This window comes from Eulemur rufifrons, chromosome 24 (assembly GCF_041146395.1).
Source record: "Eulemur rufifrons isolate Redbay chromosome 24, OSU_ERuf_1, whole genome shotgun sequence".
Lineage (NCBI taxonomy): Eukaryota > Metazoa > Chordata > Mammalia > Primates > Lemuridae > Eulemur > Eulemur rufifrons.
Genome location: NC_091006.1, coordinates 14,150,441 through 14,172,405, shown reverse-complemented (window position 1 = coordinate 14,172,405; position 21,965 = coordinate 14,150,441). Strand labels below are relative to the sequence as shown.

The 21,965-nt window shown below is 50.6% G+C and overlaps 2 protein-coding genes across 2 annotated transcripts; both read left to right on the top strand.

Moving 5' to 3' along the window:
- The first annotated feature begins 763 nt into the window (after window positions 1–763).
- On the top strand, window positions 764–4,314 carry KLK7 (kallikrein related peptidase 7). The gene is made up of 5 exons (XM_069456923.1): window positions 764–833; window positions 1,215–1,374; window positions 1,539–1,786; window positions 1,946–2,082; window positions 4,159–4,314. The coding sequence occupies exons 1-5, from the start codon at window positions 764–766 to the stop codon at window positions 4,312–4,314; spliced, it is 771 nt and encodes a 256-aa protein (XP_069313024.1).
- A 9,305-nt stretch (window positions 4,315–13,619) lies between these two features.
- On the top strand, window positions 13,620–20,372 carry KLK6 (kallikrein related peptidase 6). The gene is made up of 5 exons (XM_069456921.1): window positions 13,620–13,659; window positions 14,056–14,209; window positions 17,273–17,520; window positions 18,594–18,730; window positions 20,214–20,372. Exons 1-5 carry the CDS (start codon window positions 13,620–13,622, stop codon window positions 20,370–20,372), a joined length of 738 nt encoding a protein of 245 aa, XP_069313022.1.
- The last annotated feature ends 1,593 nt before the right edge of the window (window positions 20,373–21,965 follow it).

The following is a 21,965-nucleotide window of genomic DNA, read 5'->3' as shown; positions in this document are numbered from 1 at the left end:
GAGGGCTAGAAAATGGCCCCAGAGGAGGACCCAGACCAGAACCTGTGCCCTGAGCGCTGCAGCCCTTGAATCCTGCTCCTGCCCCTCCAAGCCAGCGCGCCTGGGTCCTGCCCCTCGAGCAGCCAGAGGGACCGCGCGGCCAGAATGTGCGGGGGTGAAGTAGCCGGTGCCGCCCGACCGGAGCCGGGGTGGAGAGAGAGAGTACAGTGGTGCCAATTGCTTCTGTTGCCTCTAGGGTTCCAGATAACTATAACCGCAAACGCAGGAAGGGGGTGTCCCAGAGCCGGCTCCGCCTGCACCCCAGGGCGCCGGGGGCGGGCGCGGGGGTGGTATAAGAGGACCGCCCTGCGGAGGGCTGGAGACACTGGCGCCGACCCGACCCGACCGAGCCCCAGTGGCGTGCGGAGCCTAGATCAGATCGGACCCTCCGAGGTGAGAAGGGCCCTTTTCCAGGGCGGGTGGGGCGGGGAGGGTGATGCTGGCTGGACAGCCGACTCCTGGTTCTGAGAGGTGCGGGACTGGAGGTCTGCAACTTGAAGTCTCTTAGGGACAAAGGGACTGGGGATTCAGAAGTATGCGTTGCCTGGGGAGGAGAGGGACCCGAGCCTGGATTTCTGATTCCCTAGGGGTGGGAGGGACCCCTGGGTCTGAGGGAGGAGGGGCTGGGGCTTGGGCTCCTGCTTCCTGGACTCTTTCCCCTTCCCAGCTCCAGCGGAAGGAACCTTCCTGGTCTGGCAGCCTCTGAGGGGCTCAGTAAGGCACCATGGCGGGATGCCTACTCCTGCCCCTGCAGATCCTCCTGCTGTGCTTAGCCCTGGGAGCTGCTGCGCAAGGTGAGGGCCTCCCAGTGTCCTCGCTGACCCTCTCCAGGGAGTCTGAGTCGGGGCCCCTCCCTCCTCAAAAGCTTCCAACCTCAGACCAGACTGTTGAGCCACAGCCCCTCTTCCTGCTCCTGCTGGCTCCAGGGTCTCTGTCCCCTCCAAGCCCTGTCTCCTGTGCTCAGCGTCTGTCCACACCTCTGTGGCTGTCCCAGTTGAGATGTTCCTCCTGGGTTTCTGAGTGGCTCCCTCTGTCTCTCTCCCATCTCTCGCTGTCTCTGCATTTCTTCATGCATCTCTGTCTCTCTCCATCTCCGACCCTGGGAATCCCTGGGTTGTCGCCTCAGCCTTCCCCCAGCACAGGCTACCTACACGTTCCTCCGTGTCTCCACGCAGACCAGGGCGACAAGAGCGGGGAGAAGATTATTGGTGGTGTCCCATGTCCAAGAGGCTCCCACCCATGGCAGGTGGCCCTGCTCAGCGGCAGTCAGCTCCACTGTGGCGGTGTGCTGGTCAACGAGTGGTGGGTGCTCACAGCCGCCCACTGCGAGATGAAGTAGGTGCCACCCCAGGGCTGTGCGGGGCGGGGGTGCAGCCGGCACCTCCAGCTCTCTACTGGGGCTCTGTTTTTCTGCCTTTAGGTCTCTGTCCCCCACTCTGGGTCTCTGTTCCCCTCTCTCAGTCACCCTGTCTGTCTCTGAAAGTTGCTCTTTCTCCCAGTGAGTACGTCGTGCACCTCGGTGGTGACAAGCTGGGTGATAGCAAATCCCAGAAAATCAAGGCCTCAAGGTCATACCGCCACCCTGGCTACTCCACGAAGACTCACGAAAATGACCTCATGCTTGTGAAGCTAACTAGACGGGCCAGGCTGTCATCAAGCGTGAAAAAAGTCAACCTGCCCTCCCAGTGCGAGCCCCCCGGGACCATGTGTACCGTCTCTGGCTGGGGCACTACCACAAGCCCGGATGGTAGGTTGCCTCAGCCACCCAGGAGTCCAGGTCCCCAGGCCGCTCCTCCCTCAGACCCAAGAGCCTGTCCCCACAGCCCCTCGGGCACTCAGGCACCATCCTCTCCCCACCAGTACCCAGGTGTTGCAGGTTGACCGCTCTCCCCTCTCCTCCTTGCAGTGACCTTTCCCTCGGAGCTCATGTGCACAGATGTCAGACTCATCTCCTCCAAGGACTGCAAGAAGGTTTACAAGGACTTGCTGGGCAATTCCATGCTGTGTGCTGGCATCCCCAACTCCAAGACCAATGCCTGCAATGTGAGAACCCCCTTCTTCTCGGCCCTGGCTGCCCTGTCTGCTTGATCTGGGCACAGAGCCTGACCCAGTGACCAGGCACCACTGAGCCATCCCCCAGGCCTGGCCTCCTCAGCTTTCTCTGCCTAATTCCCCGCCTAGGGCTTAGCAGGAGCTTGTCCAAGGGCTGCCGTGGCCCTGGGATGGGCAGAGAGTTGAGTGGGGGTGGGACCAGCAGAGAGCAAGGGGTGCCCTGGCCTCAGACCCCTTAAAACTTTAAGCAGGTACCAAAAAACTCAGGAATTGAAATACATTATATTTTTATGCAATATTTAAAAATAAATTAAAGAGTCACGCAAAAAGTCCACAATGAACAAAATATCACAGTTTTAAATAAAGAGCAGATAAGTCTTACCGAATTTGCCTTTTGGCTCAGGCACCAGTGTGGCTCAGCTCAGCACCGATGCTATCTTTATTTAAAATTGGGATACTGTGTCACCATGGAAGTTTTTTGTATTACATTTGATTTTTTAAAGTATTTCATTGAAGTATTATTTATTGCAATTATTGAGATACTGAGATTTTTGTACCCAAAGCTAATGCCACACTCTTTGGACCCTGGTCCTTGTCCGGGTCTTGGAGAAAGCACTGTCTCTCCTCCTGCTCCTTGTTCCCTCTGCCTAGTCTTTTGTCATCATCCCCCTTTGTTTCCGAACAAGTCTTCCCACACCTTTTTTTTTGAGACAGAGTTTCACTCTGTTACCTGACTAGAGAGAGAGAGCCCTGGTGTCAGCCTAACTCAAAGCGACTTCAAACTCCTGGGCTTAAGCGACCCTCGTGCCTCAGCTTCCCCAGTAGCTGGGACTACAGGTGTGCACCACCACACCCGCTAATTTTTTCTATTTTTAGTCGAGACAGGGTCTTGCTCTTGCTCAGGCTGGTCTCGAACTCCTGACCTCAAGCGATCCTCCTGCCTCGGCCTCCCACAGTGCTAGGATTACAGGCGTGAGCCACCTCGCCCGGCCTCACATTTCTCTTTATGCCGAATTTCATTTCACACTATTTCACACTTTTTCTCTTTGTTCTTTCTCTGTGTTGGGCTGGCTGGTGTTTTTCTCTCTCTTCTCCCTCTCTCTCATCTTCTCCCTTTCTCACCTTCTCTCTCTCTCTCTCTCCCTCTGCAATACCTCTTTGCTCACGTCTGTACCCTCAGCAATTAGGGGAGGCGGAACGGTGTGAGTTAGGGATGAGGTGATGGGAGAGGGATGCTCATTCTAGAGAAGAGGGGAAGGCAGGCTTCCTGAATGCGAAAACTCTGCGGTAACTCAGAGCCCCACACTCAGAAGGGCCCCTGTTTGGTTTAACACACTCCTGTTGCCATCTTGAAATTCTTTTTTTTCTTCTTCTTCTTCTTCTTTTTCTTCTCTTTCTTTCTTTTTCTTTTTTCCTTTTCCTTTTTCTTTTTGTGAAATGGAGTCTTGCTATGTTGCCCAGGCTGGTCTCAGAACTCCTGGCCTCAAGCGATCCTCCTGCCTCAGGCTCAGCTGGGATTACAGCTGGGATTGCAGGAGCACACCACTGCACCGGGCAGTCTTGAAAACCTTAATCATTTTTGAACAAAGGTCCCTGAATTTTTATTTTGCACTGGGCCCTTTAAATGATGTAATTGGTCCTGCCCCTGGCTTCCAAGACCATGGAGTCCTCTTTTCCTGCACAAGGAGGCATGCATATGCATTTCCCCCCCTCCCCACCCGCGGAGATAATGTTCCTTCTCCCACTGGCTTGGAGCAAAGTCCTTCACCTTGGAAAGTAAACCGGTGCGCTGATCCTGGAAGTCCTGCCCCTTCTTTGGGATTGGTCCCATTGGCCAGGGCTCAAGCCAATGTCTTCCAAGAACCTGGTTTGTCCTTTGCAAGATAGCACTAATTCCTGCTCTCCCATTGGTCCCCCAGTGACAATGAGTCTCTTATCATTGGCTGGGATGGAAGTCCATGGTCTGACGGAACAAAGACTAACAACTGAGGCATGAATATGAGACTGGGCTGGGCTCAGGGACTTTGCTCTGAAGCCAAAGCTAATTTCCTACTCTGTTCCTTCCAGGGTGACTCAGGGGGACCGTTGATGTGCAAAGGTACCCTGCAAGGTCTGGTGTCCTGGGGAACTTTCCCTTGTGGCCAGCCCAATGACCCAGGTGTCTACACTCAAGTCTGCAAGTACACCAAGTGGATAAATGAGACCATGAGAAAGCATCACTAATAAACCACCGAGAGTTAAGTAATCACGCGCTTCAAACAGAAAAGTCACAGAAATAAGGACGTCGATGACTTATAAAGTCATATATGACTTTCCCGTTCTTCAAAGACATATTAAAAGCTCAACAATCAATATGCCCTGTTTGTAAACCAATCAGATTAGCAAGGGCCTAAAACCAAAACAAATCAAGAAATACAAAAACCTCAGTGCTGGTGAAGATTCAGTGAGACCAACACCCTCAAATACTGGGACTGGAAATTCATACAATCTTGATGGAAAACAGCTTGGCAACATGAACTGAAATCCCCATTCACCGCCTCTGACACAGTAACTAAGCCTATGAAGACCCTACTTAAAAAAAAAAAATCCAAAGTGTGGAGCAAGGTTTGAATGTATCACAAAATTATTTATCACAGCAAAAAAACCAAAATGGAAATAAGGAACATGTTCCAAAGTATTTGATTGTTTAAATGATAGACCAGTTTGGCACAAGGGTATTATGAACCTATTAAAAATAATACTTAGGCAGAACTATTAGTGTTATGCAAGAATGTTTACGCTATATGCTGTTAAACGACAAAAAGAAGATACAAAATTGTGTATGTGATCCTGGCCATGTAAAATGAAATAGCCACAGAATAAAATCTGAAAGGCCACGTCCCAGATTGTACACCGGGCAGTCATGAGGTGTCTCTTTCCTTCCTTGTCTTTCTGCGGATGTGCACTTTTATAACCTAGAAAATAAAAGTGGGAAAGCTCTGAAGATCCAAGGTCTGAGAGAGGAGACCCTTGAGGGAGGGAGACTAGAAAGGGAAATATGCCTGGTTTTGAGCCCTGGTCTTGCCTCCCTGCCCAGTGGCACGCCTCTCTCCATTTTCCAGGTCTCAGTTTTCCTCATCTATAAAATGGGAGAGAGAAGATAGGAGGGAGGAGAGAATAAGCCTACTTCATCAGGGTGGAAAGGGCTGTGAAAGTGTTTCTGAACATCTTGACAGGTGACAAACAGGGAGGGAGGGAGGAGGTTTTCAGAGGGCTGGGGATGTCAGGTAGACAGAACACCTGGGTCCCACAGGGGCCTGCCGAAAGTGAGCAATCAGCATCCCAGGCGCCAGAGGAAGGTCGTCGCTGAGAACCAGGAAAGGTGGGCTCCTGCTCCCCAAGAAGGCAGGGAGGGGGCCTCTGGGAGGGAAGAGAGGTGAGGGAGGAGTCCTCTGTGACTCAGAGCCTAGCTACACCCATCACCTGGCATCAGAGATTCTCTGGGCAGTCACACCTCAGATGCTGCTGACAGAGGGATTCCTCTCCAGCCAGAGACTCACCCCTCTACCTGTCTTTCCTGTTTCTCTCCCAGAATTTCCTCCCCACCAACATCCTCCAGATAATTCCTCTCCTTATCTCATCCCCCTCCAAATCTCTCCTAACCGTCATGTTGCAGAAATTCTGCAGTCACTGATTTGGACAAAAAACAGCAGTCCAGGCCCACAGCCCCTCCACCCTAAGACCCAGGGATCCAGGCCCACAGCCCCTCCATCCCCAGACACAGGGGTTCGGGATCCCAGCTCATACTCCCTCAGACCCAGCGGCCCTAAATCCCAGCCCCGTCTGTCTCTGGGCCTATGTCCAGTTTAAAGAACATCAAGTATTTTAGCCACCCATCCCCATGAGGCTCCATCAACTTGCCCTCTCTCCTGCAAGCCACCCCAAATCAATATTCCATCTAAAACTTAAAAAGGATCAAAACATTGCACTTGCACTAAATCCGCCTGGAGGTCCCTGGCCCTGCCCCTCTGCTCCTCCTACACGCAAGCTACAGGTGGATTGGTTTGCAGTGACTGAGATGGGACTCACGTGGAATTTTTAAAAAGTAACCTCATTCTTCTTTGGGCAGACAGCATAGCGTAGTTGTTAATGCACTAGCTCTGGAATCTGGTTTCTTGGGTTCAAATCCCAATTCTGGCCCCTACAAGCTGTTTGCCTTTGAGTGCATTACTCCCCCCATCCCTGTTCCTTCATCCTTGAAGTGGGAGAAAGAGCATCTACATCACACAGCCATCATGAAGCTTAATTAAGTGAAGGTACAGAATGTGCTCGAACGTTGTCTGGCACAGCGTAAGCCTTCGATAGGTGTTGGTTTTTATCGTTTACGACTTCTAGCACTTTTTCCTGCTTACGATCGCGTGAGGTTTCCTTATAAAACGATTTCTTCATGGAATGCTTTTGCTGAGCATGTCAATTTGGAGAAAAATATCACATAAATGAGCATCCCTGGCATACGGCGATGGCAAAACCACAAAGGTCACCGGAGAATGGGTAGAGTTAGGGACGTCATCCTCTCCCTTAGAAGTTCCTTCACTCCCTACCACCGACCACCTCCCTTCCTTCCCCAAACGGCTCTCAACAATTCCTCCCACGTTCACCCACCCAATATTGCCATAAGTGGCATCGCCGAGAGCTGGGCCACATCCACTGCCATGTTTGAAGTTGAGTTCCAACTCAGGCTCCACCATTGCCTGGGCGTTTGACGTTGAGCAATTAATTAACTCCTCCACTCTGACCCTCAGTTGTTTTATCTGTAAAATGGGAGTGGATATAATTAAGTCATTTAGTCATTTGGTCAACATTTCCTAAGGCAGGGGCAGGGAACCTTTTCCTGTTGGAAGGCCACCTTAATTCAGCTGTCATCAGATAAGGCCACAAAGAAGAAACTTCAATTAGATAACACTTAAAAATGTACATTATATTGTAAAAAGTCTAACGGCTACGTACTTAACAATTTCCAAAAAAATGGAAACTATTTGTTAATTTTAAAGTTAACTAACTTTTTTTTTTTTTTTTTTTGAGACAGAATCTCACTCTGTTGCTCGGGCTAGAGTGCCGTGGCATCAGCCTCGCTCACAGCAACCTCAAACTCCTGGGCTAGAGCAATCCTACTGCCTCAGCCTCCCGAGTAGCTGGGACTACAGACATGTGCCACCATGCCCGGCTAATATTTTCTATATATTTTTAGTTATCCAGCTAATTTCTTTCTATTTTTTTTTTTTTTTTTAGTAGAGACAGGGTCTCGCTTATGCTTAGGCTGATCTTGAACTCCTGAGCTCAAATGATCTGCCCGCCTTGGCCTCCCAGAGTGCTGGGATTACAGGCGTGAGCCACCATGCCGGCCTAACTAACCTTTTAATGACTTTGTGTCTGCTTTTTGTTGGAAAGCATTTGCGTATGTGGTTGCAGCATGGGAGTCCACAGTTCCAGCTGATCCTCTAGATGAGTATCAGCCATATTTGTGGCCTTAAGGGCATCTTGATTTGGGTTAGGTAGGAGAGTATGTTAATAGATTCGCAGCAATAAGTGGTTGAAAAGCAAGAAAGCATTTTTTGGGCATAGTGCCAAAGGCATGCATATTCTACTGCATTTTTCCATATTTCAATTGGATCTTTCTTAGCTTCAATGACTTTAAAAATGTCATCTATTGAGTTTTCAATCAATTCCATCTGTACTTGTTTAGGTGCCTTGGTGACATCAACCAGGTGAGGCTATGCTGATTTGAGTGTGATGTCATGATTCTCAAAGTCAGTGAACCTTTCATTATGTTCTCCAATTAATTGTCTATAACAGCTGCGTATTCTTCAAATGATTCGCTTATATCATCCTGGTCATCAATGACCTTTGCTAACTGGGGAAAATGTTCATCCAAAATTTCCTTTTGAAGAAGTGTTTTGAAAAAAAGATATCTTTTTTCAAAATGCTTGGATTTTTTGCCACATATCATATATAGATTTAGTTTTACCTTGCGAAGAAATATTCAGGTTGTTTTGATTTGACATAACATCACACAGAAATGCTGTATTCCTATAGAAATCTTCTTTCCATAATTCATGTTGCTGATTCTGATCATCATAAAATTTAACTATCTGTTCTCACAGAGATAAAATTTTGGCTAACACCTGTCCCTGTGATAGCCAACGCACTTTAGAATGATACCACAAATCCATACTGAATACATCATAGTTCAACTTTAGCATGTTATGAAACTGACAATGCCATGTTGCATTTGCACAAATATTGTCAACAATACTTGTTACAAAGTGTCACTTAAAATAATAGCTTTAGCACAGAGATTTTGCTGATGCAAGACACAATGAAAAGAAATGAGAGCATCTGGGTCTGTTAATACTTTTTTTTTTATCTGTGTAATAAACCCTTCATGTTTTCCTGTCATAGAAGGTGCACCATCTGTACATACACTCACTAAATTTACCAAATTCAGTCCAACTTCATGACATGTATCTTAAAAGTCATTGAAGATATCTATTCCCTATGTTCTGTTTGCAAGAGTGCCCAAAGTGGGTAACTCTTCACAGCAAAGAAAATCTTCTGTCATGACTTGAATGAAGTATAAAACCTGTGCTGAGTCAGTAGGATCAGTTGATTCATCCCAAGTGATCAAATAATGTATATTTTCCTTTTGAAGTATTGCATGAAGTCGTTAAGTTGAAGGCTAATTCATGCTGCTGATCAGTTATGGGTCACCTTGAAAGAGGCAGTTGTTTGTACTTTGAAACGTTATCGGGGTCTAAGCATCCTACAACTTTGACAACACATTCTTTCACAATTTCTTCATCACTGAATGGCTTCCCTTTTTCCCAAGTATATAAGCTACTTTATAAGCTGCTTCAGTGGCATTATTTCCAGGTCTTATTGTTGCTTGAAAGACTTGTCTTTGCTTTTGCTTTTCATCTTTTCATTTCTGCAATACAACCTTTCGTGCCTCTTTCTCTAATCTAAAATATTTGTGGTCCTTATGAATGTTAAAATGTTGATGAGTATTAAATTTCTTTAATGTTGATATTGCAGTATCACAAAGCAAGAAAATCATCTTATCCTTAGCAGAAACAAGACAATATTGCAATTCTCAACCCTCATTAAGAAAATCTGGTTTTTTTCCTTCAATGTTCTCCTGGTCTTCTTTGACATGATGGGCTATTGAGCAGACAGAATTAAAAAATACGGTGGAGCGTGCGACTATTCACAAATTCCATTTCAAACACAGACGAAGTGCAATGTTGCCAAAAGCTGACAGCAGACTGGCAGACTTGACCCCCACAAACTCTGGCCAACAGCCTGGTGTGGTAGTGGCACCAGTCAGGTGGGGGAAGTTAGAACTAAATCATGAGTGAAGCAGCCATCAGTTTGGCCAAGGGCTTACTAATGTTCTAATTGTGCCAGTCAATCTGGGAGGATTATGTCATTGAAACTTATTTTATTCTTTGGTATTTTACACACATTCATTTTTAAATATAACAAAAATATAAAAGATGAACAAAAAATGTATTAATAAAAATGGAGGGATTCGTTCTGTAAAATATGGATTCAATCAAAAGGCTACACTTAAGGACCTAGAAAGCTACATGTGGCCTTAAGGCTGCAGGTTCCCCACCCCTATCCCGAGACCTCCTCTGGGCCAGGTCCTGTGTGGGCACTAGGGACACAGGGGTGAGTCAGCCCAGGTGCCTGCTCTCAAGGATCTCACAGTCCAGCAGGAGAGGGGGATGTCAATCAACTTGTCCCTGGTCCAGGGTCAATTACGGGAGGCACCTGCTGTGGGAACCTAGGTGAGAGAGTGACTAATCCAACCGCAGCAGGTGGAGGTTGTTGGGTGGTGTTCTGGGAAGTCTTCCTGGAGGAGGTGATGTCCAAGCAAAAACTTGAAAGACACGTTGTTGTTGCCAGGAAAAGGTTTGGAAGGCATTCTAAGAAGAGGGAACAGCATGAGAGAAGGCCCAGAGGCCAGAGGGCATAGCACGGTTCAGGGAAACCTGGCATGATTTTGAAAGCTGGACCACACACAAAGGAGTAGGCAGAGCTACTTCTACAGCAGGCAAAATTGGGGTCAAAACAGAACTTAGCTTGAATTAGGAAATAATATACATTTTTACATACCTGGCTGTGCAGATTGAAGTCCTACTTGCTGTGTGTTGGTTTTCATCCGGGACTGGAGATTTCACACGTTGTGTGTGTGCTCCATGACCTCAGTACAAACCTGGAACCAGAACAGTCATCTGAGGGGTGGCTTTATACAGTGTGCAGCATGGTGGCTGCTCAAGACTCTTGATGGCTCCAAATGAGTTCCAACTGAGACGTGCTGTAGGCATGAACGACACATGGAAACTCCAACACTGCCAAAACATAAGAAGGCAAATGATCTTGTTACTAATTTTCTTATTTTGATTTCATATGATAATATTTTGGATAGATTGAGTTAAACAAAGTATTAGAACTAACCCCTCTTGTTTCTTTTTCAGATTTTTAGTTGAATTGAATCAAATTGCATGTATTTCTGAGGTACACCATGATGTTTGACCTTATGTATGTATATATTGTGGAATGTCTAAACCAAGCTATTTTACATATGCTTGCCTCACATACTTGTTTTTTGGTGGTAAGGACACTTAAAATCTTTTTGCTTTTTTTTTTTTTAAAAAAAATTGTGGCTACTAGAAAATGTTAGTGCACATGCGGGCTGGGGTGAGTGGGTTAAATGTGAAGAGCCTGGTTGGGGGGGGCGAGGAAGCAGTGCAGAGAATACGTCCAATGCCAAATTGGTCTTCGTGGAGGGGGAACTGAGCAATCAATGCAAGAAAATGAAATAGCCCAAGCAGGTGCTAAGGCCGACTTTATTCCCAGCCCTTGTCTCATTGCACAACGACCCCGCAAGCCTCCATAACTCGCCCCAACCCTCCATCTTCCATCTCACCTCTATGCCCTGCTTCACTGCGCCCTTCCTCCTGTTCCTCCCCTGGCCACACACGCGCACACCCTCCAGCCCACGCCAACCAACGCCTGCTGTTTCCCACAAGGGCCAGGCGTTCTCATACCTTCTCCTCCTGCCCCACAATCTGATGCGGCTTTCCAGACTCAAGTTCAAAGGCACCTCCCCAGATCTGCCCGATCCCTCTGCAGCTTCCCGGCACCCCCACGTCTCATCATAGCCCCGTGTGGCTCCCATGCCCTCTCGGATCCCAGCTTATCTCCGCGTCTCTCCTGGTGCACCCTGATCTCAGGGATAAGCTCTCAGTTCCTCCTGCACCCCGCTGGCTTCCGGGGGCTCCCAGAGCCTGCCTCCCCTCCCTACACACAGACACAGACACACACACACACACACACACACACACACACACAGGTACTCGCCGGGGAAGTCTAGGGGCAGAGGACAAGACCGGGGAGCAGACAAGCAGAGGGAGTCAGAGCATCGGGGGGAATGAAAGGGAGATAGACGGGGACACGGAGCCCCCCAAACACACGGAGCGAGAGACCACGGAGGTGGGCAGATAGGATGGTCAAGAGTCCAGAAATATCCAGGCAGGCCCAGGTGGGCTGTCAAAGGGCTGCGACAGCGCTGACCACAGGGACAAAAGGAAGCTATTGATGCAGCTGCCGCCTGCCTGGAAGAGAGGTTGGGAAACGGAGCTGCTGGGAGCCTGGCACTGGGTGCTGGGGGCGGACAAAGCCCGATTGTTTCAGGGCCCTTTCCCCATAGCGCCTGGGCCCACTCCCCAGCCTGGGGCGGGGGTGGGGGCCAGTTTGGTGACACACGCTCTCATTAGCTGGCTGGCTTGCTCTCTCCTGGGGACATAGAGGTCGTCAGCACCCACAGAGGGACACACGGGCAGGTTTGTGAGTCACCCCAACCCCACTGAACCTGGGCGGGCTGGTTCCCAGCGCCTGAGCGCTCCACAGCTAGGAGTGAAGGCCTGCCGGTCCCTGAGTGCTCACAGGGAGAAGTTGGGGGATGTGGGGAGGCTGGGGCACTATTAGCTGGCCCCAGAGGCTGGCATTTCAGGCCCGAGACACTGTCTTTCTCAAGGACCTAGAAGCCTAAGAACTGAGGAGAGCAAGCTCTTATCTTCCTCTCCCAGACCCAGGCCCCCACCCCCTCCTCCCTCAGACCCAGGGGTCCAGGCCCCCAGCCCCTCCTCCCTCAGACCCAGGGGTCCAGGCCCCCAGCCCCTCCTCCCTCAGACCCAGGGGTCCCGGCCCCCAGCCCCTCCTCCCTCAGACCCAGGGGTCCCGGTCCCCAGCCCCTCCTCCCTCAGACCCAGGGGTCCCGGCCCCCAGCCCCTCCTCCCTCAGACCCAGGGTCCAGGCCCCCAGCCCCTCCTCCCTCAGACCCAGGGGTCCAGGGCCCCAGCCCCTCCTCCCTCAGACCCAGGGGTCCCGGCCCCCAGCCCCTCCTCCCTCAGACCCAGGGTCCAGGCCCCCAGCCCCTGCTCCCTCAGACCCAGGGGTCCAGGTCCCCAGCCCCTCCTCCCTCAGACCCAGGGGTCCTCCCCCAGCCCCTCCTCCCTCAGACCCAGGGGTCCAGGTCCCCAGCCCCTCCTCCCTCAGACTCAGGGGTCCAGGGCCCCAGCCCCTCCTCCCTCAGACTCAGGGGTCCAGGGCCCCAGCCCCTCCTCCCTCAGACTCAGGGGTCCAGGTCCCCAGCCCCTCCTCCCTCAGACCCAGGGGTCCAGGGCCCCAGCCCCTCCTGCCTCAGATGCAAGAGTCCAGGCCCCCACTGCACTCGGGGACCTGTGAGCCCCTCCCTGAGATTCAGGTCAGGGGTCATGGGGTGGTGGGGGCAGGAGGAATGTGTGTGGGAGGCCAGAGTGAGGCGGAAAGGGGCGGGGCCAGCCTCCAGGCTCAGGGACCCGGGGAGACAGGGGTTAAAAGGAAGCTCCCGGAGCATCTGGGGGCAGAACCTTCCTCTGCAGGGAGGCCAGGGAGCCGGGGTGTCTGTCTGGCGGTCCCTGCAGCCCGGGGTCCTGATGCCCCTTGTCTTCTGGCGGCTGCGCTGCTGCTGCTCTCGAGGCCTCCGCTGCTGCAGCTCCCTGCATTTCTGACTCTGTCTCCCCGTCTCGGAGCTGTCCTTCCCCAACCCCGCCGCAGGCAGCGGCCTTCGGCAAGTAAGATCACGGGCATCTCAGAACCTGCAGGTGGGGGTGGGAGACAAGGCAGGTGCAGAGCCACAGTGCAGAGGAAAAGCCCCGGAGAGAGGAAGGGCATTGCCCCCCCCCCGCCCCCCGCTGGTTACTAGGGAGGCAAATAGAAAGATTTAATCAGCATCTACTGTGGGTCACCAGACCCATAGGCATAGTTCCGGATTTTCTTTGGCATCAGCCTTCTTACGACCCTCTGAGGGGGTGGGCAAGCAGGAACTCTGGAGGCTGGATGGGAAGGGCGGAAGTCAAGGTCAGGGAGGAAGGAGAAGAGGAGGAAAGGGCAGAGTCCGAGGCACCGACTAATGGGCATGTGGCTTCCCTCTCAGGAGCGTCATGAAGAAGCTGATCGCGGCGCTGGTCCTGGTTGCTGCAGGTGGGGGCGATGGCATGTCGGGGAGGGGGGGGTTGCGGCTGGGGTTGGGCCAATTGATGGGGAAGAGGCTGGAATTGGGGAGGGGGATACGTGTTGGTAGGGGGTGGGTGGCTTTGAAAAGAGGAAGAGGCTGGGGACTAAGTTAAAGGTGGGGGAGGCAGATGGAGAAGGTGGCGGGAGGTGAGTTTGAAGATAATAAGAGTTTAGGGGCAGGTTTGGTTTGCGGATGAGGATCCAGGTGGAGAAGAGGTCAGAGGTGGGTTTGAAAATTGGGGAGAGACTGGGGACGGGGTTAGGTTTGTGATGGGGACGGGGTAAGTTTGGGAGTAAGAATGGAGACGATCCGATTGTGACTGTCATTCACCTTGGGGGATGCGCCTGGCGTCTCTCGCTCAGCCTGGGCAGAGGAGCAGAACAAGGTGGTGCATGGCGGGCCGTGCGAGACTTCTCACCCCTACCAAGCTGCCCTCTACACCTCGGGCCACTTGCTCTGTGGCGGAGTCCTCATCCACCCACTGTGGGTCCTCACAGCTGCCCACTGCAAAAAACCGTAAGTCCACACCATGAATGAGAGCAAATGCAGTTAGACTCTGAGGCCATGCAAAAACCAGGTTCATTTGGCCAATATTTAATTGAGTACTAAATGCGTGCAAGGCCCTAAGGATATCGCAGTAGGTGGGCGGGGACTTGCCTTCTAATGGGGGAATAGGAGCCGGAAGGGAGTGTTTGGGTTTAATTCTCATTACAGTAGGAAGCCGTGGACAGTTTTTTTTTTTTTTTTTTTTTTTTTTTTGTTGAGACAGAGTCTCACTTTGTTGCCCAGGCTAGAGTGAGTGCCGTGGCGTCAGCTTAGCTCACAGCAACCTCAGACTCCTGGGCTTAAGCGATCCTACTGCCTCAGCCTCCCAAGTAGCTGGGACTACAGGCATGCGCCACTATGCCCGGCTAATTTTTTCTATATAGATTTTTAGTTGTCCATATAATGTCTTTCTATTTTTAGTAGAGACGGGGTCTCGCTCAGGCTGGTCTCGAACTCCTGACCTTGAGCAATCCACCCGCCTCGGCCTCCCAGAGTGCTAGGATTACAGGCGTGAGCCACCGCGCCCGGCCCGTGGACAGTTTTGACCAGGAAGCAGCATGATCTGATTTACATGATCAAGGGCACGGAGGTTGCCGCTGTCATCTAACGACATAACAGGGTGGCTTGGACCAGGGAGGTGGCAGTGGGGATGGAGGGACGCTGAACACCTTGGGCCATATTTTAAGACTGAGCCAGCAGGACTTGGCAACGGGGAATAGGAAGGAAAGAGAAGAAAAGCAGGGGTGACTTCCAGGTATTTGTCCTGAAGAACTGGGTGTTTGGTCATGTCTTCCTTTGAGTCGGGGGAGAGGCTGAGTGTGGGCAGGGAAGCATTATGCCATTTCATTTTAGCCACAGTGAGTCTGAGATAGCCGGGAGATGTCCAAGCAGGGATGCCGGGTAGGCCTCTGCAGAGGAGAGGTCAGAGCTGGATGTAAAAATGAGGGCACTGTCAGGAAACAGGCAGCATTTAAAGCCATGGGACACAATGGGATCATTCAAAAAAAGGGCATGGATAGAAGAGCATGGAGGGCCCAGGACTAACCTCTGGGGCACTAACAGTCGCTAGTTAGATCAACGATGACAGCTGCCATGTGTTTCTTGCTAACTTCAGGCCAGGTGCAAAGGGAAACAGTTTATATTCCTTTTCTGGAATCCCCACAAGGGACCCTTGGCACCATTTTGCAGGTGATGAAACTGAGGCTCAGAAATAGCAAGTGACAACTCAAGGATTTGGAAACCAATAGGTACCGCTCCTCCCTGTGGGGGAATGGGCCTTGTCATGCAGGGTTATGGACTCAAAGACCCCCGGGGGGGCTCCCCCAAGCTCAGAGAAACCTGGGATCACTCCCACCATCATCATTGGTTCATGCACATTGACCGAGAGCACCCCCTAAGTGCCAGACATAAGCTGGGCAGTGGAGATTCAGCAGTGGATGAGAGACACACTGGCCCTGTTCCTGGGAACACAAGGGCAGAAAGGTGCAGACAGACAGTTCTTTAAGAAACAAACCCTCAAAAGCCCATATAATTATGAACCACCTTAAGTCCATTACAAGTTACCCTAAGGAAAAGAATAGGGGTACCTACTTTAGATGCAGGAGGGGCAGGAAGGACTTTTTGCTGAGAAAAAATTTCAAGCTGAGGCATGAGAAATGAGAAACGGTAGCCGAATGGAGGAGGGGAAGAGCATTGAGGGCGGAGGAAATATGAGAACAAAACCTCTGAGGCCAGAACAGTCTCGAGCATTCTAAGAAAAGAAAGTTACTGGTTCACTGCAGGGCAGAAGATGGTGGGAGAAAAGGTTGGAAAGTGAGTGGGGCCAAATCACATCGGGGCTCTTGTGCTAGGCTGAGAAGCCTGAGTTTTACTCTGAGGGCAATGGGCAGCCATGGGAGACTTCTGAGCAAGGGAGTGACTCTTTGATTTGTTTCAGAAATATGTATTAAATACATACTGGATACTGGGTGGGGCACTGGGGATACTGTATTTTAACAGAACAAAAATCCTCATAGTGAGCAGCTGCACTAATTGGATAGCCATCAGCCACACATGGCTAATTAAATTAAAATTAATAAAATGAAAAATTTGTGAGCCGCATTCCAAGTGCTGTGGCCGGTAGGTGGACAGTGCAGATAGAGAACATGCCCTCAGGGCAGAGAGTTTTAGTGGACAGCACTGCTGCTAGAGAGGGAGAAACAATAAAATGAGTAAATATTTAACAATAAATATATAGTAAGTCAGATGAGGATACATTCTCTGGTGGGAAAAAAAGCAGAGGAGGGAGATGGGAATTTCCTATTGGGGAGGGTATTTGCATTTTAATTGGGTAGCCAGGGAAGGCTTCACTGAGAAGGTGATATTTCAAGGAGGTAGGGAAGTGAGCTATGCAGATACCTGGGGGACAAAGTTGCTGGAAGAGAGAACAGCCGTGCAAAGGCCCTGGGGTGAGAAGACAAGGAAGATAGTGTGGCTGGAACAGTGGGAGAGAGGGGGAGAGTGGGAGGAGGTGATGTCTCAGAGGTAATGGGGGCAGAGCCTGCAGGACCTCATGGGCCATGGTGAGAGCATCGGCCTTTATTCTGAGTGAGATGGGGGTCGTAGAAAGGATCTGAGCAGAGGAAGCACAGGACCAACTTATGTTGGCGAAATATCTCTGCTGCTTTGTGGAGGATGGAGCATAGGGGAGCAGAGGTAGAGCAGGGAGTCCAGTGAGGAGGCTACTGCTCTAGTCCAGGTAAGAGCTGATGGCTGCTCAAACCAAGATGGTAGCACTGGGGGAGGTGAGAAGTGGCCAGATTCTGGATAAACTTTGAAGAGCCGAAAAGATTTCTGGAGAGTATAGATGTGGGCATGAAATAAAGAATCAAGAACAGCCCCCAAGGTTATTTTGAAAGGATGGAATTGGGCCTTACTGAGCTGGGGAAGACTGTGGGAGGAGAAGGCTGGATGACTCATGAGTCCCCAGCCCTCTCTGAAGCCTCAGCTGTAACTCAAGGGCTCCAGGTGAGACCCAGCCCTCTTCCTTCCCAGGAACCTTCAAGTCTACCTGGGAAAGCACAACCTTCGGCAAAGGGAGAGTTCTCAGGAGCAGAGCTCTGTCGTCCGGGCTGTGACCCACCCTGGCTATGATGCAGCCACCCATGACCAGGACATCATGCTGTTGCGCCTGGCGCACCCGGCCAAGCTCTCTGAACACATCCAGCCCCTTCCTCTGGAGAAGGACTGCTCTGCCAACCACACCAGCTGCCACATCCTGGGCTGGGGCAAGACGGCAGACGGTCAGTAGGGGGAAGATGGAGGGGAAGGTGGACCAGAGGGTGAAGGTGGGACAACAGGGGATGGGCCGTGGGATGGGCTAATTGTGAGGACCATGGGCCAGTGTATCACTGGGTGAAAAGTCAACAGGGAGGGAGGAAAATTCAGGATTTGGGCCAATACATGAACAGCCAGTGGAGAAAGCAGACCAGTGGGTGAATGACGTTGGTCAGGGGGAGGTTAGTGGTCAAAGGGACCCGTCAGGACACACTGAGGAACAAGAAGGGATAATGCAGGAAGAATTAATGGAAGAGGAAAGACCAACAGAGCAGGGAGCGAACTGCAGGACTGGATTGAGAGAGCAAAGGGGGCAGCATTCATGGAAGAGGGACCAAGTGGGAAAGGGTCAAGAGGAGAAATGGGTCAGAGGAAGAAACGGGTCTAATAGATGAGCCAGAAATATTGGAGGTGGGCCTGGGAGTGAAGGGCTAATAAGAAAGATGGACCATTGGATGAAGAGTCAATAGGAAGGGAGACCAATGGGTGAAGGTGGGGCCAGTTAGAAAAGGACCAATGAGGGAGGTGGACCATTGGATGAAGGGCCAACAGGGAAAGCCAATGCAAGAGGGTGGGGTTAGTTAGGAAAGTACCAATGATGAAGAGGCGATCAATCAGGATTATTAATGGGCAAGAAGGGATGGATTATTGAGCAGAAAGGGTACAACAAAGGAGGGACTAATAGAGGAAGAAAGTCCTAGAGGTCAACCGGAACTACTGAAGAAGGTGGGACCAGTGGAAGAGAGACAAGGGGAGGCCACACTTTAGCGAAAGGCGAAACCAATAGAAAATGAGGACTTGTGGAGAAGAGACAATTAATGAGAAAGGCAGGCCAATGGGAGGCAAGAATGATGGGAAGAAGGGCCAATCAGGAGGCAGGGACGGTGGAAATGGATTCTAAGAATGAGACAGACAGGAAGAGGGAAATCAGTGGGACATAGGAACCTATAGGGGATAGAGGACTTACCTGGGTTGTAGGATGGCTGGGGAGGATGTGGGAAGGGTGGTGGCCTGAGCCTGGCCCTCTCTTCCTTGGCAGGTGATTTCCCTGACACCATCCAGTGTGCATACATCCACCTGGTGCCCCGTGAGGAGTGTGAGCGTGCCTACCCCGGCCAGATCACCCAAAACATGGTGTGCGCCGGGGATGAGAAGCACGGGAAGGACTCCTGCCAGGTGAGGCAGCCAGGACCTGCCAGTTACACAGCCAAGGACAGAGATGCAAACACACAGCCAGAGACAGGAAGAGAAAGACAAAGCTCGAATGAAAGCTTTACAGGAACAGACAGAGACAAGCAGGAAAATGGAGAGAGACTCAGTCAATACACAGAGACACCATCAGGGATATGCAGAGATATAAAGACACAAACAGCAGAGACAGGAACTGCAGAGACAAAGATGGAGATGGAGAGATCAAGAATCAGAGAGATGCAGTGAAGAGGCAGATGGTGTGAGGGGACTGTCCTTCAGGCAGAGCCCCCTTGAGTCCTGCTTGGAAATGACCAAGTTCTGGAGGAGGGGGACCCTCGCTGGAGAGAGAGAGGGCTCCATTCCCACACCCAAATGTTTTCATATTTTTTCATGTCTAGCATGTTTGGCAGTCAGAAAACATACCAGACAAATTCTAAAAGAGGTTTACTACTCCAGATACTTTTAGCTTGAGTTTCCCTCACTATCATCCATCCAGTCTCTCCTCTCTATGCCAAAATGACTTGAAGGCATTGAAGGACATGCAGAAACCAGCCAAGAGGGAGAAAGAGACAGAGACAGAGAAAAAGATACACAAAGAGTTGGAAGCAAAAAAAGTGCAGGCAAGACTGTCCTCAGGACAAGAGGTGTAAAGGTGTCCCTGAGCAGAACAATGGGAGGCCCATCCCTCCCTAGGGCTTTGTCTTCCCCACCTCTCTCTGCCTTCTATTATTTTATGTCTCTTCCTCTCTCTCTCTCTCTTTCTCTCTCCCTCTGCATCTCTGCCTCTATTCACACCTCTCAGTCTCTCTTTTTTTTTTTTTTTTTTTTTTTGAGACAGGGTCTTACTCTGTCGCCATGCTGGAGTGCAGTGGCATCATCATAGCCCACTGCAGCCTCAAACTCCTGGGCTCAAGCGATCCTCCTACCTCAGCCCCCTGAGCAGCTGAGAGTCCTACCACACCCGGCTAATTTTTCTACTTTTTGTAGAGCTGGGGTCTTGCTATGTTGCCCAGGCTGGTCTTGAACTTCTGGCCTCAAATGATCCTCCTGCTTTGGCCTCCCAAAGTGCTAGGATTATAGGCATGAGCCAGGCCTCAGTCTCCATTTTTTTTGTAATCCACAGCAAGCTGGAGTATTAGTCTCCATTCTTAACCTTTACTTTTGCTCTCTCTTTTTTTTTCTCTATGCTTCTCTAGATCGGGATGTTCCTATTTCTGTTTCTCCATCTTTGGGTCTCCTTTGGTCTCTCTCCATCTTTCTCTGTCTGTGCCTTCATGTGCGTCTCACAGTTGTCTGTCTGTCTCTCTGTCAGTCTCTCTCTCTGTCCCTGAGTCTTTCACTCCATCTCTGAATCTGCGTGTCTCTCTATTTCCCCCTCTGCACGTCTCTGTGTCTCTTTCTCTCTGGCTCTGTCTCTCCCTCTCTCTCTGTGGGTTTCTGTATCTGACTTCCTCCCTCTTTCCTACAGGGTGACTCCGGGGGTCCACTGGTATGTGGAGACCGCCTACGAGGCATTGTATCATGGGGCAACGTCCCCTGTGGTTCAAGGGAGAAGCCAGGAGTCTACACCAATGTCTGTAGATACAACAATTGGATCCGGAAAACCATTCAGGCCCACCGACACTGACTTGTGACATCCAACGCTTGGCCTACGACCCCACTGGCTGGCTCCAGAACATTCCCACCAAGACCTTGCCTTCCCTCTCCCCACCTGCCCAGATCTGACCCTGATGCTTAATAAAGGCAGTGACACAAGAGCACAAATTCTCCCTGATTTCCCCCAGCCCCATCCTTGCATGGCTGGGGTGAGTGAGGACATAGGCTAAGCTCTTCCCCCGCCACTAAGAGAACACAGGAAAATCCCTTCTAAGCATCTCCCCTCCCTGATTATTCCAAGGGTTTGGTTTCTTCCTACAGAGGAGTGGCCACAAGTCTGGATTTCCAGCTCTGCCACTTGCTATCCACGTGCCCTTAGGAAGTAACTTCCTTCACCACGTAGATTTTCTTATCTATAAAATTAGGATAATGATAATATATTCCTCATAAGGCAGTGGCTGTTGGCAAGATTCAAGTTTCTGAATGTGTGAAATATGTAGAACAGCGCCTAGCCCACTGCGTGCTCAATAAAGAGTGAATTTTATTATGAGTGGTGCTTTTTTTCTGCTTTGATCCCACTTCTGTCTCCCTGAAACCCAGATATTCTCAGTTCTCCTTTAACAGCCCTATTTGATTTTTTCCTCCCCTCTGGGAAGGATGCCTTGAGGCCTCCACCTTGTGCTGGCCCTCAGAAAGGAGCTCTCTCCTAAACTCCCTTTGTAGCAGCAAAAGCATGGAGGTGAGAGAGTAGGGACACCACTGTGTGTGGGTACGGATGATGGGAGAAGATGGCAGGGGACAGATCCCGGCGGTCCTCGGATGCCAACTTGAAAGGCCAGGACTCTCTCTTGAGGGCAATTGGGAGCCCGGGAAGGATTGTGAGCAGGAGCAGCACTGGGGCCAGGTACAGGGCATGCCAGGGGGGAAAGACTAGAAGCTGGGGGCCAAAGAGAAGATTGAAGCGGGGGTGCAGGGTTGAGCTGGGGCTGGGACTGGGAGGGCTGGAGAAGGGAGACTGGATCTGAGTCACCACAGGCAGAAGTTCGGGTGATGGCATTCTCATAGAGGGAATGACAGGTAGAAAGGCCTGGGGGTGTGAGAACACCTGCAAATCTCCTGGGTGGTGGAAGTTGGGGTTTGAGGCAGGAGAAATGGGTGACGTGGCTGGAAATGTAGGTCAGTGGAAGACGAGGCCATTGAGTGCCGGGCACAAGCACTTAGACGTGATCCTGAGGGCCTGGAGAAAAGGAAGGACACCGTTAGGTCTGGGCGTCAGAAAGATCTTAAGAATCAAAGCAATGCGAAATTTTCTCAAGAGGACTCATGGAAGGAAATGAGTAGATGGAAATATGATGTCCTGTGAATGGCCTGGGCTCACCTCCACCAACCTCCTCCAGAAGCTACGAACGATAAACAAGGCCACGAAATTCACCAGGGTCGCCAGCAGGAACCCAATCAGTGACTGTCCACACCAAAATCAATTTCAGTTCATTAAGAAGAAACTGCTGTCTTCCTTAATGGATAACAAGAATAATTATAGTCACAATAACAATAATAATAATTTTCAAAACACTTATTAGCACATTCTAGGTACAATTCTAGGTATTTTACATATATTAACTCA